General features: G+C 38.4%; 2 protein-coding genes across 3 annotated transcripts in view; one reads left to right on the top strand and one right to left on the bottom strand.

Annotated features, from left to right (window-relative positions):
* The window catches only part of LOC131304236 (mitochondrial import receptor subunit TOM20-like), a 28,868-nt gene extending 12,198 nt beyond the window's left edge, over positions 1-16,670 (top strand). The window contains exons 2-7 of one of the 2 annotated variants that reach the window (XM_058331395.1): positions 12,404-12,522; positions 12,667-12,745; positions 14,012-14,181; positions 14,302-14,349; positions 15,320-15,406; positions 16,156-16,670. In XM_058331395.1, the coding sequence (XP_058187378.1) occupies positions 12,427-12,522; positions 12,667-12,745; positions 14,012-14,181; positions 14,302-14,349; positions 15,320-15,406; positions 16,156-16,284 (609 nt within the window). In that variant the 5' untranslated portion in view covers positions 12,404-12,426 and the 3' untranslated portion in view covers positions 16,285-16,670. Of the gene's footprint in view, positions 1-12,403; positions 12,523-12,666; positions 12,746-14,011; positions 14,182-14,301; positions 14,350-15,319; positions 15,704-16,155 lie in introns of those variants that run through there. The other variant, XM_058331394.1, reaches the window with a different exon arrangement.
* On the bottom strand, positions 178-4,412 carry LOC131304235 (B2 protein). The gene is made up of 6 exons (XM_058331393.1): positions 4,309-4,412; positions 1,965-2,546; positions 1,500-1,600; positions 1,120-1,203; positions 927-1,037; positions 178-604 (listed from the first exon to the last, which is right to left on the bottom strand). Exons 2-6 carry the CDS (start codon positions 2,518-2,520, stop codon positions 563-565), a joined length of 894 nt encoding a protein of 297 aa, XP_058187376.1. The 5' UTR covers positions 2,521-2,546; positions 4,309-4,412; the 3' UTR covers positions 178-562.
* Positions 16,671-17,131: the final 461 nt, after the last annotated feature.

Here is a 17,131-nt window from a genome sequence, read left to right as displayed (position 1 = left end):
CATGGGCATTTAGGAGACTATTACTGGGCTTTTGTCATCTTTTCAGACACAACTTTACGGGTCTCAGAAAGCGTGAAAAAACCAATTTCAAGAGAAGTTTGAGGGCTATTAGCCTGTAAGCATTTGAATGCCCAAACAATTTGCATAAGAATAGCTTACAAAATACTACAAAGAACGTCAGAAAACTGAATTCAATTGCACAAAGTAGTTATACAACAAGGTCGTCATCTTTTGAGGACTGAACCATTACACAGTCATTAGTCATTCATCTCTTCCAATATAAAGAGAGCCATACCGTAAGATGACTGAGCTGAAACATATAATCCAGCTACACACGAAACATCTTCACAATAGCCAATACACAATTTAACTTATTTGGCTGGCTACAAGAGCCTTCTTCAACTCTTGAGAAGATTCACACACCAGAATTTTACCTCTCAAGCTTGCGCTCTTAAGATAAGTACATGAAACAGTCTACATGCACCACAAAACCTACCACAATCATATAGTGCTACTAAGCGTTGCTTGCGTAGAATAGGTGATTACGCGAGGCACTTAGTCTTTAAAAGCCTGCTTGTTCACAGAGATCTAACAACTCCAGGGTCTGCAGTGATTAGTAGAATAGATAAGAATCAGTTTCAACAAAATGAGAAGATTAGCCCATCTGGTTACTGTTTCCAGTAGTAGTGCAAGAACGCACTTCAGAAATTTCTTTTGTTGACGATCTTTGAAACTTCTTCGTGGGGGAAAACTCTTTCTTGAGAAAACATTACAAGATAGTATCTGGTAGAAAAATGAGCAAGATATGAAAGCAACTATTTTTTTTTGGTGACAAAGGTCTAAAAAGTTCATCAAAAGGAACACTGAAACACCAACCAAATGGGGTTAAAAGAGAGGGAAGATAAGTGAAAAGATTTTCCTCGTACCTCTGGGACGGAGAGCTCAAGTCGGAACTTGGGGCCATCATAGTGATGCAAGACAGGCCTGAAAGCATCTTCCTCCAAGGCCTTGCAGACTTTCCTAATACGAATTCTTACCTAATTTGGAAAGAAATAACAAAAATAGTCAGTTGCAAGCCTCCAAAAGCCTGAAGTATAAAAATGCATCCATCAGATTTACCTGAGCAGGGAAGCGTGATTCTCCTTTACATTTTTTGTCTTCCCAAGCAGTAGGATCAATGTTAGAACCCCCAAAACTCACTGCCTGAATGGAAAAAATTTGAGAGAGAGTAAATATTTGTCCAAAATTTTGAGCAACTACCAGAGTTATTAAACTACTAAAACCAGTGAGAAAAGTAAACAACTAACACCTTCTAAACTGTTTGAATCGAACCAGCAGTTCAGTAACCAATAAAAGAAAGGCGCGCGCGCACACACACACGGAGTTTCCATAAAAACTTGAAAGTAAACGAAAGAACAAGATTTCACTCAGACTCAAACTGCAACTGCCCCAAGGATTGCAGAACAAACCAACGGAGAATTTGATGGTTAGTGGCAAACCTCAAAAATACCATGTAGCTGATGAGTGGTATAGTTATACAGAAACAAAGGTAAGCCTGGTGTTATTGCCCTAACAGAGTCCCTGTATCTTGGAGGCAAACCTGCAATATGAGTATTTGCCAAAAAGCAAGATTTAGTTCCAACGAGATGCCTAGAAAATGAAAAGGAAGTTGACCAGTTCATATTTATGTCCAAAGATTATATTGAAAGCTTGAAGTAAAGATACAAGTTGCAACCAAAATTCAGACAACAGAAGGTATTGGTTTCCCTACCAAAGTCAACTTCCTATGCTTACAAACGATTCATTTTGGTTCACCTGTACCAATCTACAAATGAGAATAACATAAAAGACCCCAATGATCAATTAGTGCTTAGTACGTTCACTGCCTATTCTATTGAAGATAAGAAATTCTATTTCTAAGATGTTCCCAAAGCTAGGATAGAGAGGATTAAGAAAATGATTACCAAAAAGTTGCCGCTTCAGATCTTCCTGCATTGTGTCATTGTTGCAAACAAAAATGTATCCACCCAGCACCTCGTTCCTTGGAAGCGTCTCAGCTGCTGGCAAGGTTTTGAACCTTTTGTCTGCACTGACAACGTTGTTATCATTGTTGCTGTTGATGATGTTGTAGCTGTTGGGCTCTTTGTTGTTGTTGAAACCATACTTGCTTCCAGTCAGGTTTCCCACATTGTTGCCATTGCTCTTCTGATACACTCCATTGCTATTGTACATGCTACTTCTGAAGGAAGTTTTGTTCATATCTTCTGTAATTTTGGGGTCCAAATTCAACATGTTGAAGTTAAAGGTTTCAAATCTGTTGTCTTCCTGAAAGGCAACATTATCCCTTGGCCTTGTCTCAGTGGGGCCCTTTGACAGATCAAGGTTGTTCCTTCGTTCACCCTTTGATCTGGTCTGCTCAGCTAGTTTAGAAGCAGCCATTGACCACTTGTGATCCTCTGAGACTTTTGGTTGTCCGCGAAGCTGATCACTCAATTGCCAAAAGCTATTCATGCTCTCCATAATGACAAGAAAACCAGCTGAATTAACTGGAACAAGAAACCCTTGTTAGAATATGTCTAACGAAACAAGAGAGAAGTGCGTGACTGGAATCAGTTCTCCATAAACAACAATGGAAATGCTCTATCGATTAATGAATTTGAAGGACTGCACAAGGCAATAAAGCATTGCCCATAAGGGCATGGGGCTAAAATGGCTGCAGAATTACAGTGAAAACATACAATCCGCAATTGAAAGTTTTCAATGGTTGATCCTATTCTACAGCAGAGCACAAAATGAAGAACCAATGACTATGTTGTCGTTCACTTGAAAATAATTTCAAAAAGAAAAGTTCCACAACAATAAGCTTATTTCCTAAGACCTTGTTCGGTTAAGGGTTTTGGATTTTGGATTCTAATCATTATCCTATTTCTTTCCGATCATTGCTCTCATTTTTCTCTCCATCTCTCTCCAATCCTTATCCCTATTTTCAATCATTACTCTATTTCTCTCTACACTTATTACCTACAAATCCAAATCCAAAATTCCAAAACGAATGGGGTTAAGTGACTAAAACTTAGATGATTAGATCAGAAATCTTAACACACATCCACAGAGTTACTCTCCAACCCCACCATTTACTGACGACCACTGGTGCACATAAACAGTCATAATCGATGGTATAATGACCAAAAAACTGGAAGAGAAACCTTTCAAAATGCAGAATTTTGTTATCCTAACCACAGAGTAGCCCATCCAATAAACTTGCACCACAAAATAACTTCATACATATAGAGACAAATCCATTGCCATACCAAGAGATCCATCAAAAAACACAAAGAATGAAAGAACCAAATATAATATAACAAAGCAGGTCGTACATAAATCTTATCAACGAAAAAGAAACTGAACTGGTGGAAATGAAGCAAATAGAGAAGACTTCAGGACTTTCCCCGGCCTAGGGGGTCAAAGGATAAGGGAACTCAAGTGTGGAAAACGAGTTTATATTGCGGGTTTTCTAATTTTGGAACAATTTCCTTGGATCACAATCAATAGGACCTCTCTGGCTAACCCCAAGCAGTGACACAGCAACTAAAGCCTAAAGGGCTTGCTTGAAGTCCAAACATTTCAAACCTTAGGGCTCAAGTCCAAACATTTCAAACCTTAGGGCTCAAGTGGCCGTGTCGTTAACTTCAGGGCCCGGGATAAGTTGAGGTGCACGCAAGCTATTCTAGACACCCATTATAAAAAAAGGATGTCTTTTGCTAATCGTATATTTTCTGCTTAACTAAACAGAGAAAACGCTATAAACCTTTCCTAAGCTCCTGGATCTGTATTCGCCCAGAAAAAATGAACTCCAAACATATGACCCAGGAAGAAAAAATTAAACCTGTAAGGAATTCCCTCAAAGCAGGACGTGAATTGAGGAAAACCCAAAGTCAACGGTGCCATAGCAGAGAAAAGATCGAACATTCGTCTAATTAAGCATTTCATTCCAAAACACACGAACATCGCTCTAAATCCAGGACGCCACATAAAATAATCCACTCCACAAACATACGATGTAACAACTAACAATTATATGAGCTGATGTAAAAGATCAATATGTGAGCCTGAATTCAGTATAAATATAGGCATAGCAAAGAGTGACTGACTCCATGGTAGGCGTAGTCAGTACAGGATAAAGCGTCGATTCAAGCCATCAAATGAAATAATACCAAGATCTTATGAATCTAATCTAAACTACTTGATCCTATCCAGTTGAGTGAACCCTGGATTTGGGGATCCAAAGCTAGAGAGAGAGAGACGTACCTTTATCTCTCCACTGCGGAAACCCGGAAAATGCGACAGAGAGGAGAAGCAAGGGAGATTTTCCGTAATTTATACGAACCTGTTTCAGTGAATTGCCCACGGGTTTCGATGTATTTACAAAACGGCTACGGTGTGGTTTTTTTTCACGGCCACGGTGTGTTTGAAAATTGAAAATTTGAAATCAAATGTTTTTAAAATCGAAAACCGAAGCGAACCGGAAAATCAAAATTAGGAATAAACAAATGTATTGACGTAATACTCTCCTATTACAAAAATTCACCAATAATCTTAAATTTGACAATTTGCCTTTGTTCACTTATCATTTTTGAAAAATATTTTTTACTCTCTGCACAATTCTTAATAAGTTCCTCTATTTATTTCTCTCTACTCATTATCACTCATTGCATCAAAAATATTTCTCAAAATTTAAAACCAAATAAAAGCGATCGATATATTTCAATTCAGTGGCTTGTTTTCCTTCGGATTATATTAACTTTTACAATCCTGTAATAGTAACTCCAGTAGGCTAGTAAGTAGTAATCCATAGTAGACCGCAATTGTGAGTAATATTTTCAAACTTATCTTGTGTGATCTTGTATAAGTTGACCATATGATTTAATTGACTCGGAATTTAAGATCCGTTTTATTCATAAATTGACATATTAAATGACACTCAAACGTAAAATCTCACATCAAATGTAAATTATATAATTTCACATACCCCACATAATCATATCATCAACATTTAAATCGAGATGGTCTCCGGATAATGGTGTGACAATGATGTATCATGTAATTAGATTAATTCTCTGGTAGTGATGGTACACGATAGTGATGTATTCTGTCCGTTTCAAATCGAGAGTCCCTCATGAAAAGACGTGCAATTTTGGAACAAAAAAATAAAGTACTTCCGTGCATCATTTTTTTCAATTTATGTACGCCAAATTAAAGATGTGTGTGATGGACTCTCAATTTGAAATGAACGGAGTATCAAACGTTAACGTTTGTTGGCCTTCTTTCTCATAAGTAATGGGGTCTATTACATCAATGTTCCAATGATGTGTCTGATGATCCAACTTGCATTTGAATAGAAAGGAAATGGTAAAACGTAAGTTGAATAATGATGAAGATAACGGGTCTAGCTGTAATGTTTCCTGGTATCAGACCAAAACTTTTCAATATTTTTCATTACTTGAGAAATATTTTTGTCCTTAATTTAACTTTTTCTAAATGATTTTTGGCTACTCTCTGTTGGAGCATCCTTAATTCTTACCCATTTTATTACTCATACCCAAAATTTAAGTAAAAAGCTTGAAAATCCATCTCCAATGTTTAACCCATTTGCCAACCCATTTTTAGTTCTATCCATTTTCTTACCCAAATTTGAGAAGACTCGAACCCATACCCATTTTTTTCAAAACCTATTTTCACTCTTATTAATTACAAGTTTGCCATTTAAGAATATACTTTGGTACAAATATGGGATTAGAATTGGAGATATCTTATCCAAATCAAGCTTTTGTCTCAAATTTCTATCCAAATTTGGATGAAAAAAATGGTAAGAATTGAAGATGCTCTTGTTGGTTATTTTTGTGGTTTTAGATAGTTGGTGACCCATTTCTTCCCAATCATAAGTTGGCGAGATAGGTTATGTTACATTGTAGCAAATGCATGTGCCGGGTGTTGGAAAGAACTATTAGTGGTCACATTGTTTCTGGTACTAGTCGGTATATATCACCTCAAGAAACGGTCTTACTATTGTCAGCTCACTGGGCTGATGATAAACACACTATAAGATAAGAAAAACACGTATTTTTTATACCCTTTAATACACATTCACACACTCACAATAATCAGCCCACTAAGCTGATTTTAGAATTTTCCAAGATCATATTTGTACACGTATTCACAATAGTTTTTTTTTTTTTATTATAAGCACAAAATCTTATGCACAAAATCTTGATAAATGATACATCAAGATGGAGGAAGGGGAATCAAACCAAGAGTTGGATGGAAAGAAAAAAATTTGTTCGGACAAAGCCCAAACACTCCTAAACGGGCCAGGCCCCAAAGAATATAACACTAAGCGCATGGACCTAACCAAAAAAGCCACGTATTCCCAATGGGAAAATGACGGTCAATGACTTGTTTTAATAATTAATACCCGCCGAAGACATTTTCAACATTAATAAATGTTATTAGTGGATATTAATTATTAAAACACGTTATAGGCCGTCATTTTTCCATTCCCAATAGTTGAGGCTCTCAAACACGAGAGCCCCTCTTATGAATGTGCAGCCAAGTATTTGTGTCCCTAACACCATTGAACCATAAAAGTAGCACATGTTAGCATAATATGCATCGCATGCTGTATTATTATCCACTGATCAAAATTCATTTCATCACCTTGTGATTTGGCACTTTACTCCCTAAAACTTGATTAGCTACCTTTTGTTGCGTGGTGTCTTTAGGAATTTTGTTGTACCTCGTTGTGGTTTTATTTATTTATATTTAAAGGAATTTTCCTTCCAAGTTAATTTTGTGCCATGGTCAAAGTTCAACTCACATTAAAAATACTCCGTATACTGCTATACGTCTTTTTCCCTAACATGGAAATTTGATCTTGAAGGCTTGAAGCTCTCTTATTCTTACATTTTTAATTTTGTTCCTCCCGAACCACCCCTTTTATATGTACTCTCACCCTCTTTTTATTGTTGGAAAAAATGGAAGATTTATTCGAATTTGGTGTGCCTAAATATGAACAAAATTCATTTTTGATACTCCATCCGTTCCAAATTGAAAATCCCTTTTGAAGATTCCAACTATTTTAAAGGGACATATAATGATTACACCTACAATGCTTATCATTTTCACCATTATCCCTATATTTTACTTACTTAATAGCACTTATATTCACTTGTGAGAGACACGTTTGAAAAATCACCTAATTTTATGAACAACCTAAAATGAAATAATGGACTCTCAATTTGGAATGGAGTGAGTATATGATTTTATTGGTGAATGAGAATGAGAATTGTCTCGTTACGAGAAGTGCAGAATCCAAGTTTATTCAAGGGAGGACGCGTGCATGCTCGCAATTACTAAACACCTTGACGAGACCTGGACTTAGAATTCGTGGGCCCGCGGCTTGTGATCTGCGGCCTGGTTTGGGTTAGTTTGGAAATTGATTTGGGCTTGAGGCCCAAAATCCCTAAACAACAAACTTGGACTTTAGTTGGGCTTAGACTTGTTGGGTCTAAACTTTGGGCTAAAGCTCAAGTTCCATTTCTCAGTTGGTGTGGTAGCAAACTAGCAATCCGGTAACCTGGCATTCAATTTATCAACGCCCTTCGGCCAACGGTATAGCTCTTACCTTTCTTTCTTTCTTTTTTTCATCACGAGCTTACCTTTCTTTCTTCCACCATCTACCATGACATCGTTTGTGTCACCTAGGGCTGTAAAAAGCTCGGCTCGGCTCGTTTACTAAATAAGCCCAAAATTCGAGCTCGAGTTCGGCTCGAGCCTTAACGAGCCGAGCTGAGTAATTTACTAAACGAGTTTCTTTAATCGAGCCAAATCATCCTTAATGAACCGAGCTTTTGTCAAACGAGTCGAGCCGAACTCGCGAGCTGCTCGGTTTGTGTACAGTCCTAGCAACTACCACTCCGTCTCTTTCTTATCTCACTCACTTGCATGTCTTGTTGTCATGCCTTGTGGACAGTGTCTTACAACCTTTGTCGGGCGCACATTCATGTTTTAGTTACTATTACCAAGTTTTCTATCATTACTTTGTTTTCGTTACATGTAAAGGTGCACCCAAATTCAGACAAAATTTTACAAATATGCACATACTTAGATTTTTGTGTGCGGTAGTGCTATGAGAGCAATCCTTATAATTAAAACATCCTCCGTATAATTGCCAACCCTCTATCTAACCTCTGTTCAGTCCCAATTCTCACCTCGTCATCAGACCCCTTCACACTTCACTTACTTCTTTGATACATCCTAATCTTGAATATTTTCCACAACTAACCCACTATTACCACGCCTATCGATCGAGATCACTTCTTTCTCCATCTTTCCTTACTATCCAGAACACCCCTTTCAATGGTAAGAATAACAAAAGTTAAATTCAATTTATTTGTTTGAAAAAATGGTTCTTGAGAGAGAGAGAGAGAGAGAGAGAGGCAAAAAAAACAACCTATACACGGGTTAGGAAGTTTCTTACATTCGGGTGAAAGTTGTTGTGTAACGACCCTGATTTTTGGTAAATAAAAATTTCGTTAAATATTTAAATTTTATTTTAACTACTTGGATTTGCTACAAAAAATTTCTTTTTAATTTTAATAATCCGTCATAATTAGATTTGAGACTTATAAAATTATATCTTTCACGCCGGAACAATCTAGTCATTTTCTAAAAACAAGTATGCTTATAAAAGCACTTGTATATTTTCCTAACGAGTTAGATAAAATTTTTAAATTATATTTCTTGGCTAGAAATCCTACTTGGCAAGTAGAATTAGTTTCCAACCAATTCGTTAGAAAACCTTAATTACCGTTTCAATCTAGTTACAATTTCCTAATCCTAGATGGACCTTTTTGACCGTCTTTGAGCCTTTTGAACCCCCGAACCCTAATTGAACCATTAGACTATAGGAGTAATCATTTTTTTCCTATGTTTAGTCATTTCACTTTACCTAGCATCATTTCTCACCCTACCTATTGGATAATAAAGGCAAGGGAAAACTTTAACCTTTGGTCCATAATTGTTAGGGAAAATATTATCCCTTGGACAATAGATTTCCATGACTAGTCATATCAAATTATGACCAATATTCCTTTACCCATTGGTCCATAATTGTTAGGGGAATTTTTGTCCCTTGGTTATTAGACCTTTGACTTGCCAAAATGCATGACAAGACAAGTCATACAAGAATCCCATCATTTTGCTTCAACCTTAGACTTGCCATAATGAGAACCTAGATTTGACTAGTCATTCAAGCCCATACTTACCTTCTTTAACCAATGGTTAATGAATGCTAGGAGAATTTTTGACCATTGGTTAATAGCAATTAAGTTGCCAATGAAGCCTTGATTTGACAATACAAAATCATGGGCTAAGGAATCTCATCATTTTGCTTCAAAGGGAAGCAAGGCTAGCTTTGCCATGCATGCACACCTATGTTCTAGTCTTAAAATCCTAGACTCACTTTCCTAGATTTTCTTGGATGTATATAGATACAAGTGAGAGAGAGAGAGAGAGAGAGAGAGAGAGAGAGAGAGAGAGAGAGAGAAAGGCCGGATGGAGAGAGTGGGGTGGAGTGTGTGCATGAGTATTGATTACTTACACAAGCAACATTTATAGCCTTAAGCCTATTTTTTTGACTACATGCCAACCCATTCTAGTCTTCCAAAGTATAAAGCTAGCCCATGATTATATTCCTTCTTGCAAGCAACCTCCCCATAGACTTGACAAGTCCAAAACCCTTCATAATGACCTAAGATTTGGCCTACAAATGGAAGTGACAAGTCATGGAAGACTTGGCATGCTTTCAAGCTTGATTGGACATGACAATGGAGCAAATCCATGGGAGGAAGGAGAGAAGGGGGGGGCCGGCCATAGAGGAGGAAGGAGAAGCTCAAGTGTTGGCTATAAATAGCACCCCATGCCTTCCATTCAACTCACACCTTCACTTCTTGCTCCCACTTCTCTCTAGAAACCATTTCTGTTTTTCCAGGCAGCTTACTGCCCTCCACGAATCTCCATTTTTCTCCTGCTTAAAGTAGTTTTTAGAACCAACTCCCTTCGAGAAAGTTGTAGAGCACTTCGAAACCTTCAAGTTAGACCCAAGAACCATCCCAATCGGTGAAGAAATGACAAAGATATCGGCATCCGAAGTTCAGTAAAAATCTCGGATTCCTATTTCCAGACAGCATACTGTCTTCTCCTTTCTCACCATTTTTCTCCTACCTAAAGTAGTTTCTAGGATCAACTTCCTTCACGAAAGTCGTAGAGCACTTCAAGAACTTCAACTTCGACCCAAGAACGATCGTATTCGGCCAAATATTGACCAAGTTACTGCCATCCAAAGTTCGGTCCAGATTTGCAAGTTTCACCGCCCGTAGAAAATCTTCCAACTAGCTTATTCGGCCCCGACTAAGTTTCGGATCAAGGTAGATAAATCTCTACTCATTTTCCCTAGTATAACTTTAGTTATTTTTGTTTATGATAAGGCAAGTTAAAGTATTAGGAATAATTAGCAAGCTCGTTTTACAAAATCTTGAAATGACATTACGATCATGTAGATTTTCTCTATTCACTTCCCTAAGTATAAGTATAACCCCTTGTTCCCTAAACTCTACGTATAGAATCGTACGTTAGATAATAGAATGCTATTGATTCAAAGTATCAATATCCTTATTGTTTTCCTTAAGTAGATAAGGTTATCTATTGTTTAGTTTCAAGTAGATAAGGTTATCTATCGTTTAAAATGCATGATTGTCAATGAGTTTATCTCACTAATGGAGGTATGAGCATGTTAGATAAATGACTTTGTCTTAAATAAACATATGTTGTATCGAATTTCTCAAAAAGTAAGATAGAACGATTTCGAAAAAGAAGATTTTAACGCTTGATTGAAGTATTCATATTTTGATCTTTGAATGGTTATGAGCATGATTATTAATACAGAATTGGATGATCTTGCTAGTTAGTTTCAAGATTTCAATGAATGATTTATGTTTGTAAAAAAAGTCCTACCGCGGAGTCTATGCATGAAAACGTGACACGGAAATCGAGCAAGTTAGAAACATGACACCTAGGGTGTGGTTAACGAAAAGGCGTGTTTTAAAAAGATGAAATGTTTTGGAAACCGCAATGTGGCCGGACATGGTAGCCCGTTGTGTGGTGTGTGTTTTGTGTGCCAATGGGAACCCGGTGCGGCGGAACCATTGTGAGGATACTCGGGAGACCGGAACGGCGGAACCGAGGTTGGGTGTGTGGCTTGGTTATCCGCGTTACGGAGCCAATGCAATTGTGTGCCAATGGGAACCCGGTGCGGCGGAACCATTGTGAGGATACTCGGGAGACCGGAACGGCGGAACCGAGGTTGGGTGTGTAGCTTGGTTATCCGCGGTACGGAGCCAATGCAAATGATTTTGAAAGGTTGGGTGTGTAGCTTGGTTATCCGCGGTGCGGAGCCAATACAAATGATTTTGAAAGGTTGAAATATTGACACGGTCTACGATGAGTCGCGTAGGAGAAACACGAAAATCTTGGACACAACGATAGATGATTAACGAATGTGGATGTGTCATTGTTAGCTGTATATACATGTATCATGTGGAAATCGATGATTGTATAACCTGTTGTTTGTAAGTTATGGGTTAACGGGTATGAGTTTGTTCTATTGAGCGTTGTAGCTCACGGTGTTACCTTTTGGTGACCCTGACATATTATATCGGTGGCGACGCTGGTATAATGTGTCAGACTTCTTAGATGAACAGGATAAGATGTACACCGTGGAAGCTTTTGGAGCAGAGGAGCTTGCTAGGATGGAAGAGCAAGCAGAGTAGTGTTAGGAACCCTAGTTTCCTTTCTTGTTGAATAAATGTACCCTTTCCTTATGATGTATTTATGATGTAATAATGAGTCAGACTCTCTTTATTATATAATAAATGCCTCATTTAACGTACCCAAAATTGGGGGCGTTACATGTTGGACATTTCACCTTGCGGGGGTTAATTGCCTGCCTTCATTTGGATTCCAGATGGGCAAAACTGAAAGCAAGTCATTGTCGAGTGGGTATTCTACAACTTATCCAAAGGAACTGTACACGTGGGAGATCCTGAATCCTACATCTTTATTCACAAAGAATGACGTGTCATCATATTTCCGCACGAAACGTCACTCTCGGCTGAACCGTTGGCGAAAGCAAACCGGCCCCCGGTCTCGTCAGTACCGCTTCGATCTCTTGCTTTTTAAAGGGCAGATCCCTCTCGCTTGTTTGCCTTCGTCTTGACTTCTTACTCCACCCCCGGCGAAACCCTAGAACCGCGTTCAGAAAATCTCACTTTCTTGTTTGTATCAGTTCTTTCTTGTTTGTATCAGTTCGACATGGATATGTCGGTCGATTTCGATCGTCTCCTGTTCTTCGAGCACGCTCGTAAAGCCGCCGAAGCCGAGTACGAGAAGAACCCCCTCGATGCCGAGGTTAGTATCGCTCTTTTATAAATCTCTCTCGTCGAATACATAGTTGTGTTTTTTTTTAATTTTTTTTTTTTTGTGTTCTTTTGTTTCCTTGGATTTGGTTTTGTTTGTAGTTCATAGATATTTTTTTTCTGATGATCTGAGCAGAATCTGACGAGGTGGGGTGGCGCACTGCTGGAGTTATCATCGTTCCAGAATGTTAACGAGTCAAAGAGGCTGCTTCTAGGTACTAATAATCACCAAGTTTTGATAGGTGTGGGCATCAAGTGGTGGAAGTCCAGTGGTGCAATTTTGTTCACTCTCCTTAAAAGAGGGTGAACATTACCCTCATTTCTATTGGTTGAAATGGTGTTGGATCTCACCTCAAAATGAAATGATGTCATGCTAACCATGCAATATACTTTTTGGTAAGCATGACATCATTTTGTGGTGGAATCCACACCATTTCAACCAAAAGGTGAACAAAACTCAGCTCAGTCCAGTGTGTTCGTGGCAAAACTAGAAAATTCTAGGGAGAAACAGTGATTGCGACTAACGCAAGATTGTGTTTTTCAAAGTGAAAATCCGTTTGGCTACATGTGGATTTCAATGGAAGGGTTTTAGTGTCCCTTTTCAACATATATGCAGGAGATTTAGAAATAACGTAAGAAGTACGTGCACGAGCACCGGTATTGGTACTTTGTGGCCCAGTGAAACCTATAAATTGTACGGTATGGGTATGGCTACGATAAATGTACTTTTGTAACACAGTCATACAGAGCAATGTATTACCGGTAATAATTACACATCGAATGAAGGAAATAGCTAAATGACTTGCGCGATTAGGAGTCCAGCAATAAATAACTGCAACACCAACTTTAAGGTGCAATTCAACATGTTTAGCGCCCTTATACTAGAGAACCTATGGACAAAAATCTTCATTCCAGAAGCATGGTAAGGAAACATGAAAGTCTTATTCTGAACTTCTGGCTGACCAAAAAAAAAATGATAAGTCTTATTTAAATTAATTTCATCTCTGTGTTGGGTACAGCTTGACATATATTGGGGTACTTTTGGGGGTATGGCAAAAATAGTAGGGAGGAATCTCGGTATGTGTTTCGTGTTCCTGGTACATAGTTAGAGGTACCATGCCAAGTACCAGTATCCCGGTAATTTTGCGGGTGCGACAAGGACGGGGTTTTGGAAGTACCCTGCTTCGTAGGATACAAGGTTGATGGTTCAGAGGTAGAAGATATGTATATCATTAGGAGCATTGTATGATATCCATTCTCAATATTAAGGATTTGGAATACCTCTTCCTAAATGGTCATTGAAAATCCATCACAATAAAGCTCCCAAACTGAATGGTAAATCCATATGTAAACGTTGAAAGCTAAATGTGGTTATTTCGTGGATTATTGATAGCCAATGCCGTGAAATGAATATTACTTTATGGGAGAATTGGAGGTTTATGAAACTTACAGTTTGGTGGTTTGATGGTCTGGCTACATAGAAAGTATATCAAAGCTGGAGGAGGCCTTGTTGATTAATCCAAAAAAGCATGATGCCCTGTGGTGCTTGGGGAATGCGAACACTTCTTATGCATTTCTGACCCCTGATCAAGAGGAGGCTAGGAGTTATTTTGATAAGTCAGCCCTGTTCTTTCAGCAAGCTGTTGATGAGGTAAATTTTGGTTATAGTATCAGATCAAGATATATGCATGTTATTTATTTGTGCAAGCACAGGGTCAAAGTATGGTTGAGCATGTTTTTGGAGATTTGACCAAGTGTTTATGTATTGTAGGACCCCGAGAATGATCTTTACCGCAAATCTTTAGAAGTTTCTGCTAAGGTACAATTTCCCTATCATTCATCCTGGTCCTTACCTTCGGGTTTGTTGTGTTCTGTTCGAATTATAAGGACTGACCGGCTTTGAGTGAATATCTTGATGGTAATTTTGATGTGATTGCTTTGCTCATGATAAAGGCTTATAATTGCTTTGCATATATGTAAACATTTGGTTTTCATATGTTCCACTCTCAGATAATGAGAAAACCGTGCCGTGGTTGTTGCTTTTAATAGTTGACTAACTTGTGTTCTTTGGCGGAGCGTCGCTTCATTTTTCTATGTTTCCTCTTGTCATTTATGTTGTATGCTCAAGCTGCTCAACTGGTATACTTCTATTTCAGTAGCGTAGGAGAAAGAGAAGCATGTGGTTGTTGAGTGGTGTTAGGCTGTCATATGTTCGAAGTGGCTATTGATAATTTTCCAGCGTGTCGGAACTTTACCATTATCTTAAATAAGCCATTGCACCTTTTACTCCTATTGATCCTCTTTAACCCGAATAGTCATAGAGACTTAGAGGCCGTTCCACTTTTGCAAAAAAAGAAGTTTAAGAAAAAGAAGGTAATTTCAAGGTCAAAAATTACGTATTTACATAAATAATTTTCCTATCAATATGGATTTTGTTTGATAGATCTCATTGAGATCTTTTAAACGGTGCAAAAAAAATTGAAAAATCAATTTTCATTTTTGTTATATTTGAGTTTGAAATTACCTTCTTTTTGAAAAAGAAGGTTTTGGGAGAAAGCGGAACGAAGTCTTAAAAACATCAGCACCCTCATAGCAAAGAGCTGATGCTGTTGGAGCTTTTTTTTTTTTTTTTGGTTTTTATTCTCTCTGGTTTGAAGATGAGTTGTACGAGGTACGACACTTTCTCACGCTTACTTTGAACCAAAACTTGTTTTTAGGCTTGTGGTTGTGGTGTTGGTACATTATTTTTTCAAGATCGTGTATGATATCATTATCTTCTGGTTTCCTAGGCACCTGAATTGCACACAGAGATTCATAGACAGGGCTTTGCTCAGCAGGCTATGGCAACCGGGCCTTCCACTTCAACAACTGCAAAGGTGATTTTCTTAGATTACTGCAAGCATGTCTTACTCCTAGCACTAGTTCCTGATCACTGTAAATGTAGTGTAATTTGTTTAATGAAGGTGTTTGTATTTGTCTGCCCATCTTTGGGATGCTGTTTGTTATGCTGCCTAATACCGTTGTACAAATGTCTTGGGACTTCCACCTGGCCCGGCCCATGCAATCTTATTGTGCAATAGTAGTGGTTCTACTAATGGATGGACACCTTTTTGGCCAGTTACTGGTGGTATACGTATTCAATTCCCTTGCGGTATACCTGTGTTTTAAACTTATCACTTTAGCTTTGAGTAGTTTGTCCTCCTCCATGTGAGTGGGAAATATGAAAATTTTCTGATTGTCAGAAGACATCCATGTTTCTGTGTGGTTTTGTGTTCAAGCTTGAAGGTTCTGTTGTGAAATTTCTGCATGGGTCTTTGGGGTCGCTGGTTATAACTTGCATTCCATAGGCAATGCTGCTGTAATATTTAGTCATGGACTCATGGGGAGTGTCCTTCATTTCCTTGGTGAAACGCCTTCTGTAGTGGTGCATTTAATTGGAGACTTCTGATTCAGTTTTAAAGCGAGGTTTTCATACTGAGATAGTTGTGGGGAATAGTAAAATTTTCAAGTGACGTACTCCAGTCCCTTTCTCCGCGGCCCCCCCCCCCCCCCCCGCTTATATCTTATAGCATGTTCCCTTGTAATTTGAAAGCTTGATAACTTTTCTTTTGTCTCTTGCTTTCAGACTGCGAAGAAAAAGAAGAGTAATGATCTTAAGTACGACATCTTTGGATGGGTAATCCTTGCAGTTGGAATCGTTGCATGGGTGGGATTTGCAAAATCCAATGTTCCTCCTCCTCCGCCTCCTAGATAAGTTGAGCTTTCTGCGTAGGACTCTGGTATTCATCGGAATACCTATCACAGGCGTTTCTTCTGATGTGTCAAAAATGCATTCCTTTCTCATGTTAAGTTTTGACGCGAGTTAAGATTTTCAACCATGTAAGCGGATATAATAATTTGATAGCATTTTCTAGATATGATTTAGTCTCCTCATCGAGTAGAATAATCGCAGATCAGCTTCCGTTCAGGTTCAGTGCCTTTTCGATCTGGGTTTGTTACCTAGTGTAGACTTGATGGCTGGCAAATTATGAAGCTACAACCATTTGTTATCGTTGTGCACTGCGGCTGGTATTTTTTTGTTTTTGGTGGAGGGAAATGAGTTTGTATGAAGTATTGTGAGCTGGGTCTGTTTGATTATCATTGCTTATTTGTGTTTTGTCTTATTTGCCTCGTTTGTATCTGAATCTAAACATAATGACAGTAAGGAAATAGGGACCGATAGCCAGATGGGTTTGCGAAGTTGTTCAAGTGCAGCACTAGTGTTCTCTTTTCCCCTAACATTTACCAATTTCCGCTTTTGCGGGTGGGGAAGTTTGGTTGTTCATGACTGGGATCAGATTTAAGCTCAGAGGTGGGAGTACGATGACTAACTGAAATATTGGGCAGCAGATGGAGGTTTTATCATATTTCCGCTAGGTTTTCCACCCCTCGGTACTGTGGTAAAAAGTTCGATGAAAAGTATTTCACATCTCTATGTTCCACAAGATGATCAAAAAGAAGGCAAAACTAATGTTGCAGGCAAAATTGATCATGTGACTTTTCTCACAATTCCTAATAGGCAAAAGAATGAAGTTTCCAGCTTATATGGGGAAATGGAATAA

This window comes from Rhododendron vialii, chromosome 10a, assembly GCF_030253575.1.
Source record: "Rhododendron vialii isolate Sample 1 chromosome 10a, ASM3025357v1".
In the NCBI taxonomy this organism is placed as follows: Eukaryota; Viridiplantae; Streptophyta; class Magnoliopsida; order Ericales; family Ericaceae; genus Rhododendron; species Rhododendron vialii.
Note: the sequence above shows the minus strand (reverse complement) of the source record. Positions and strands in the feature narration are given on the sequence as shown.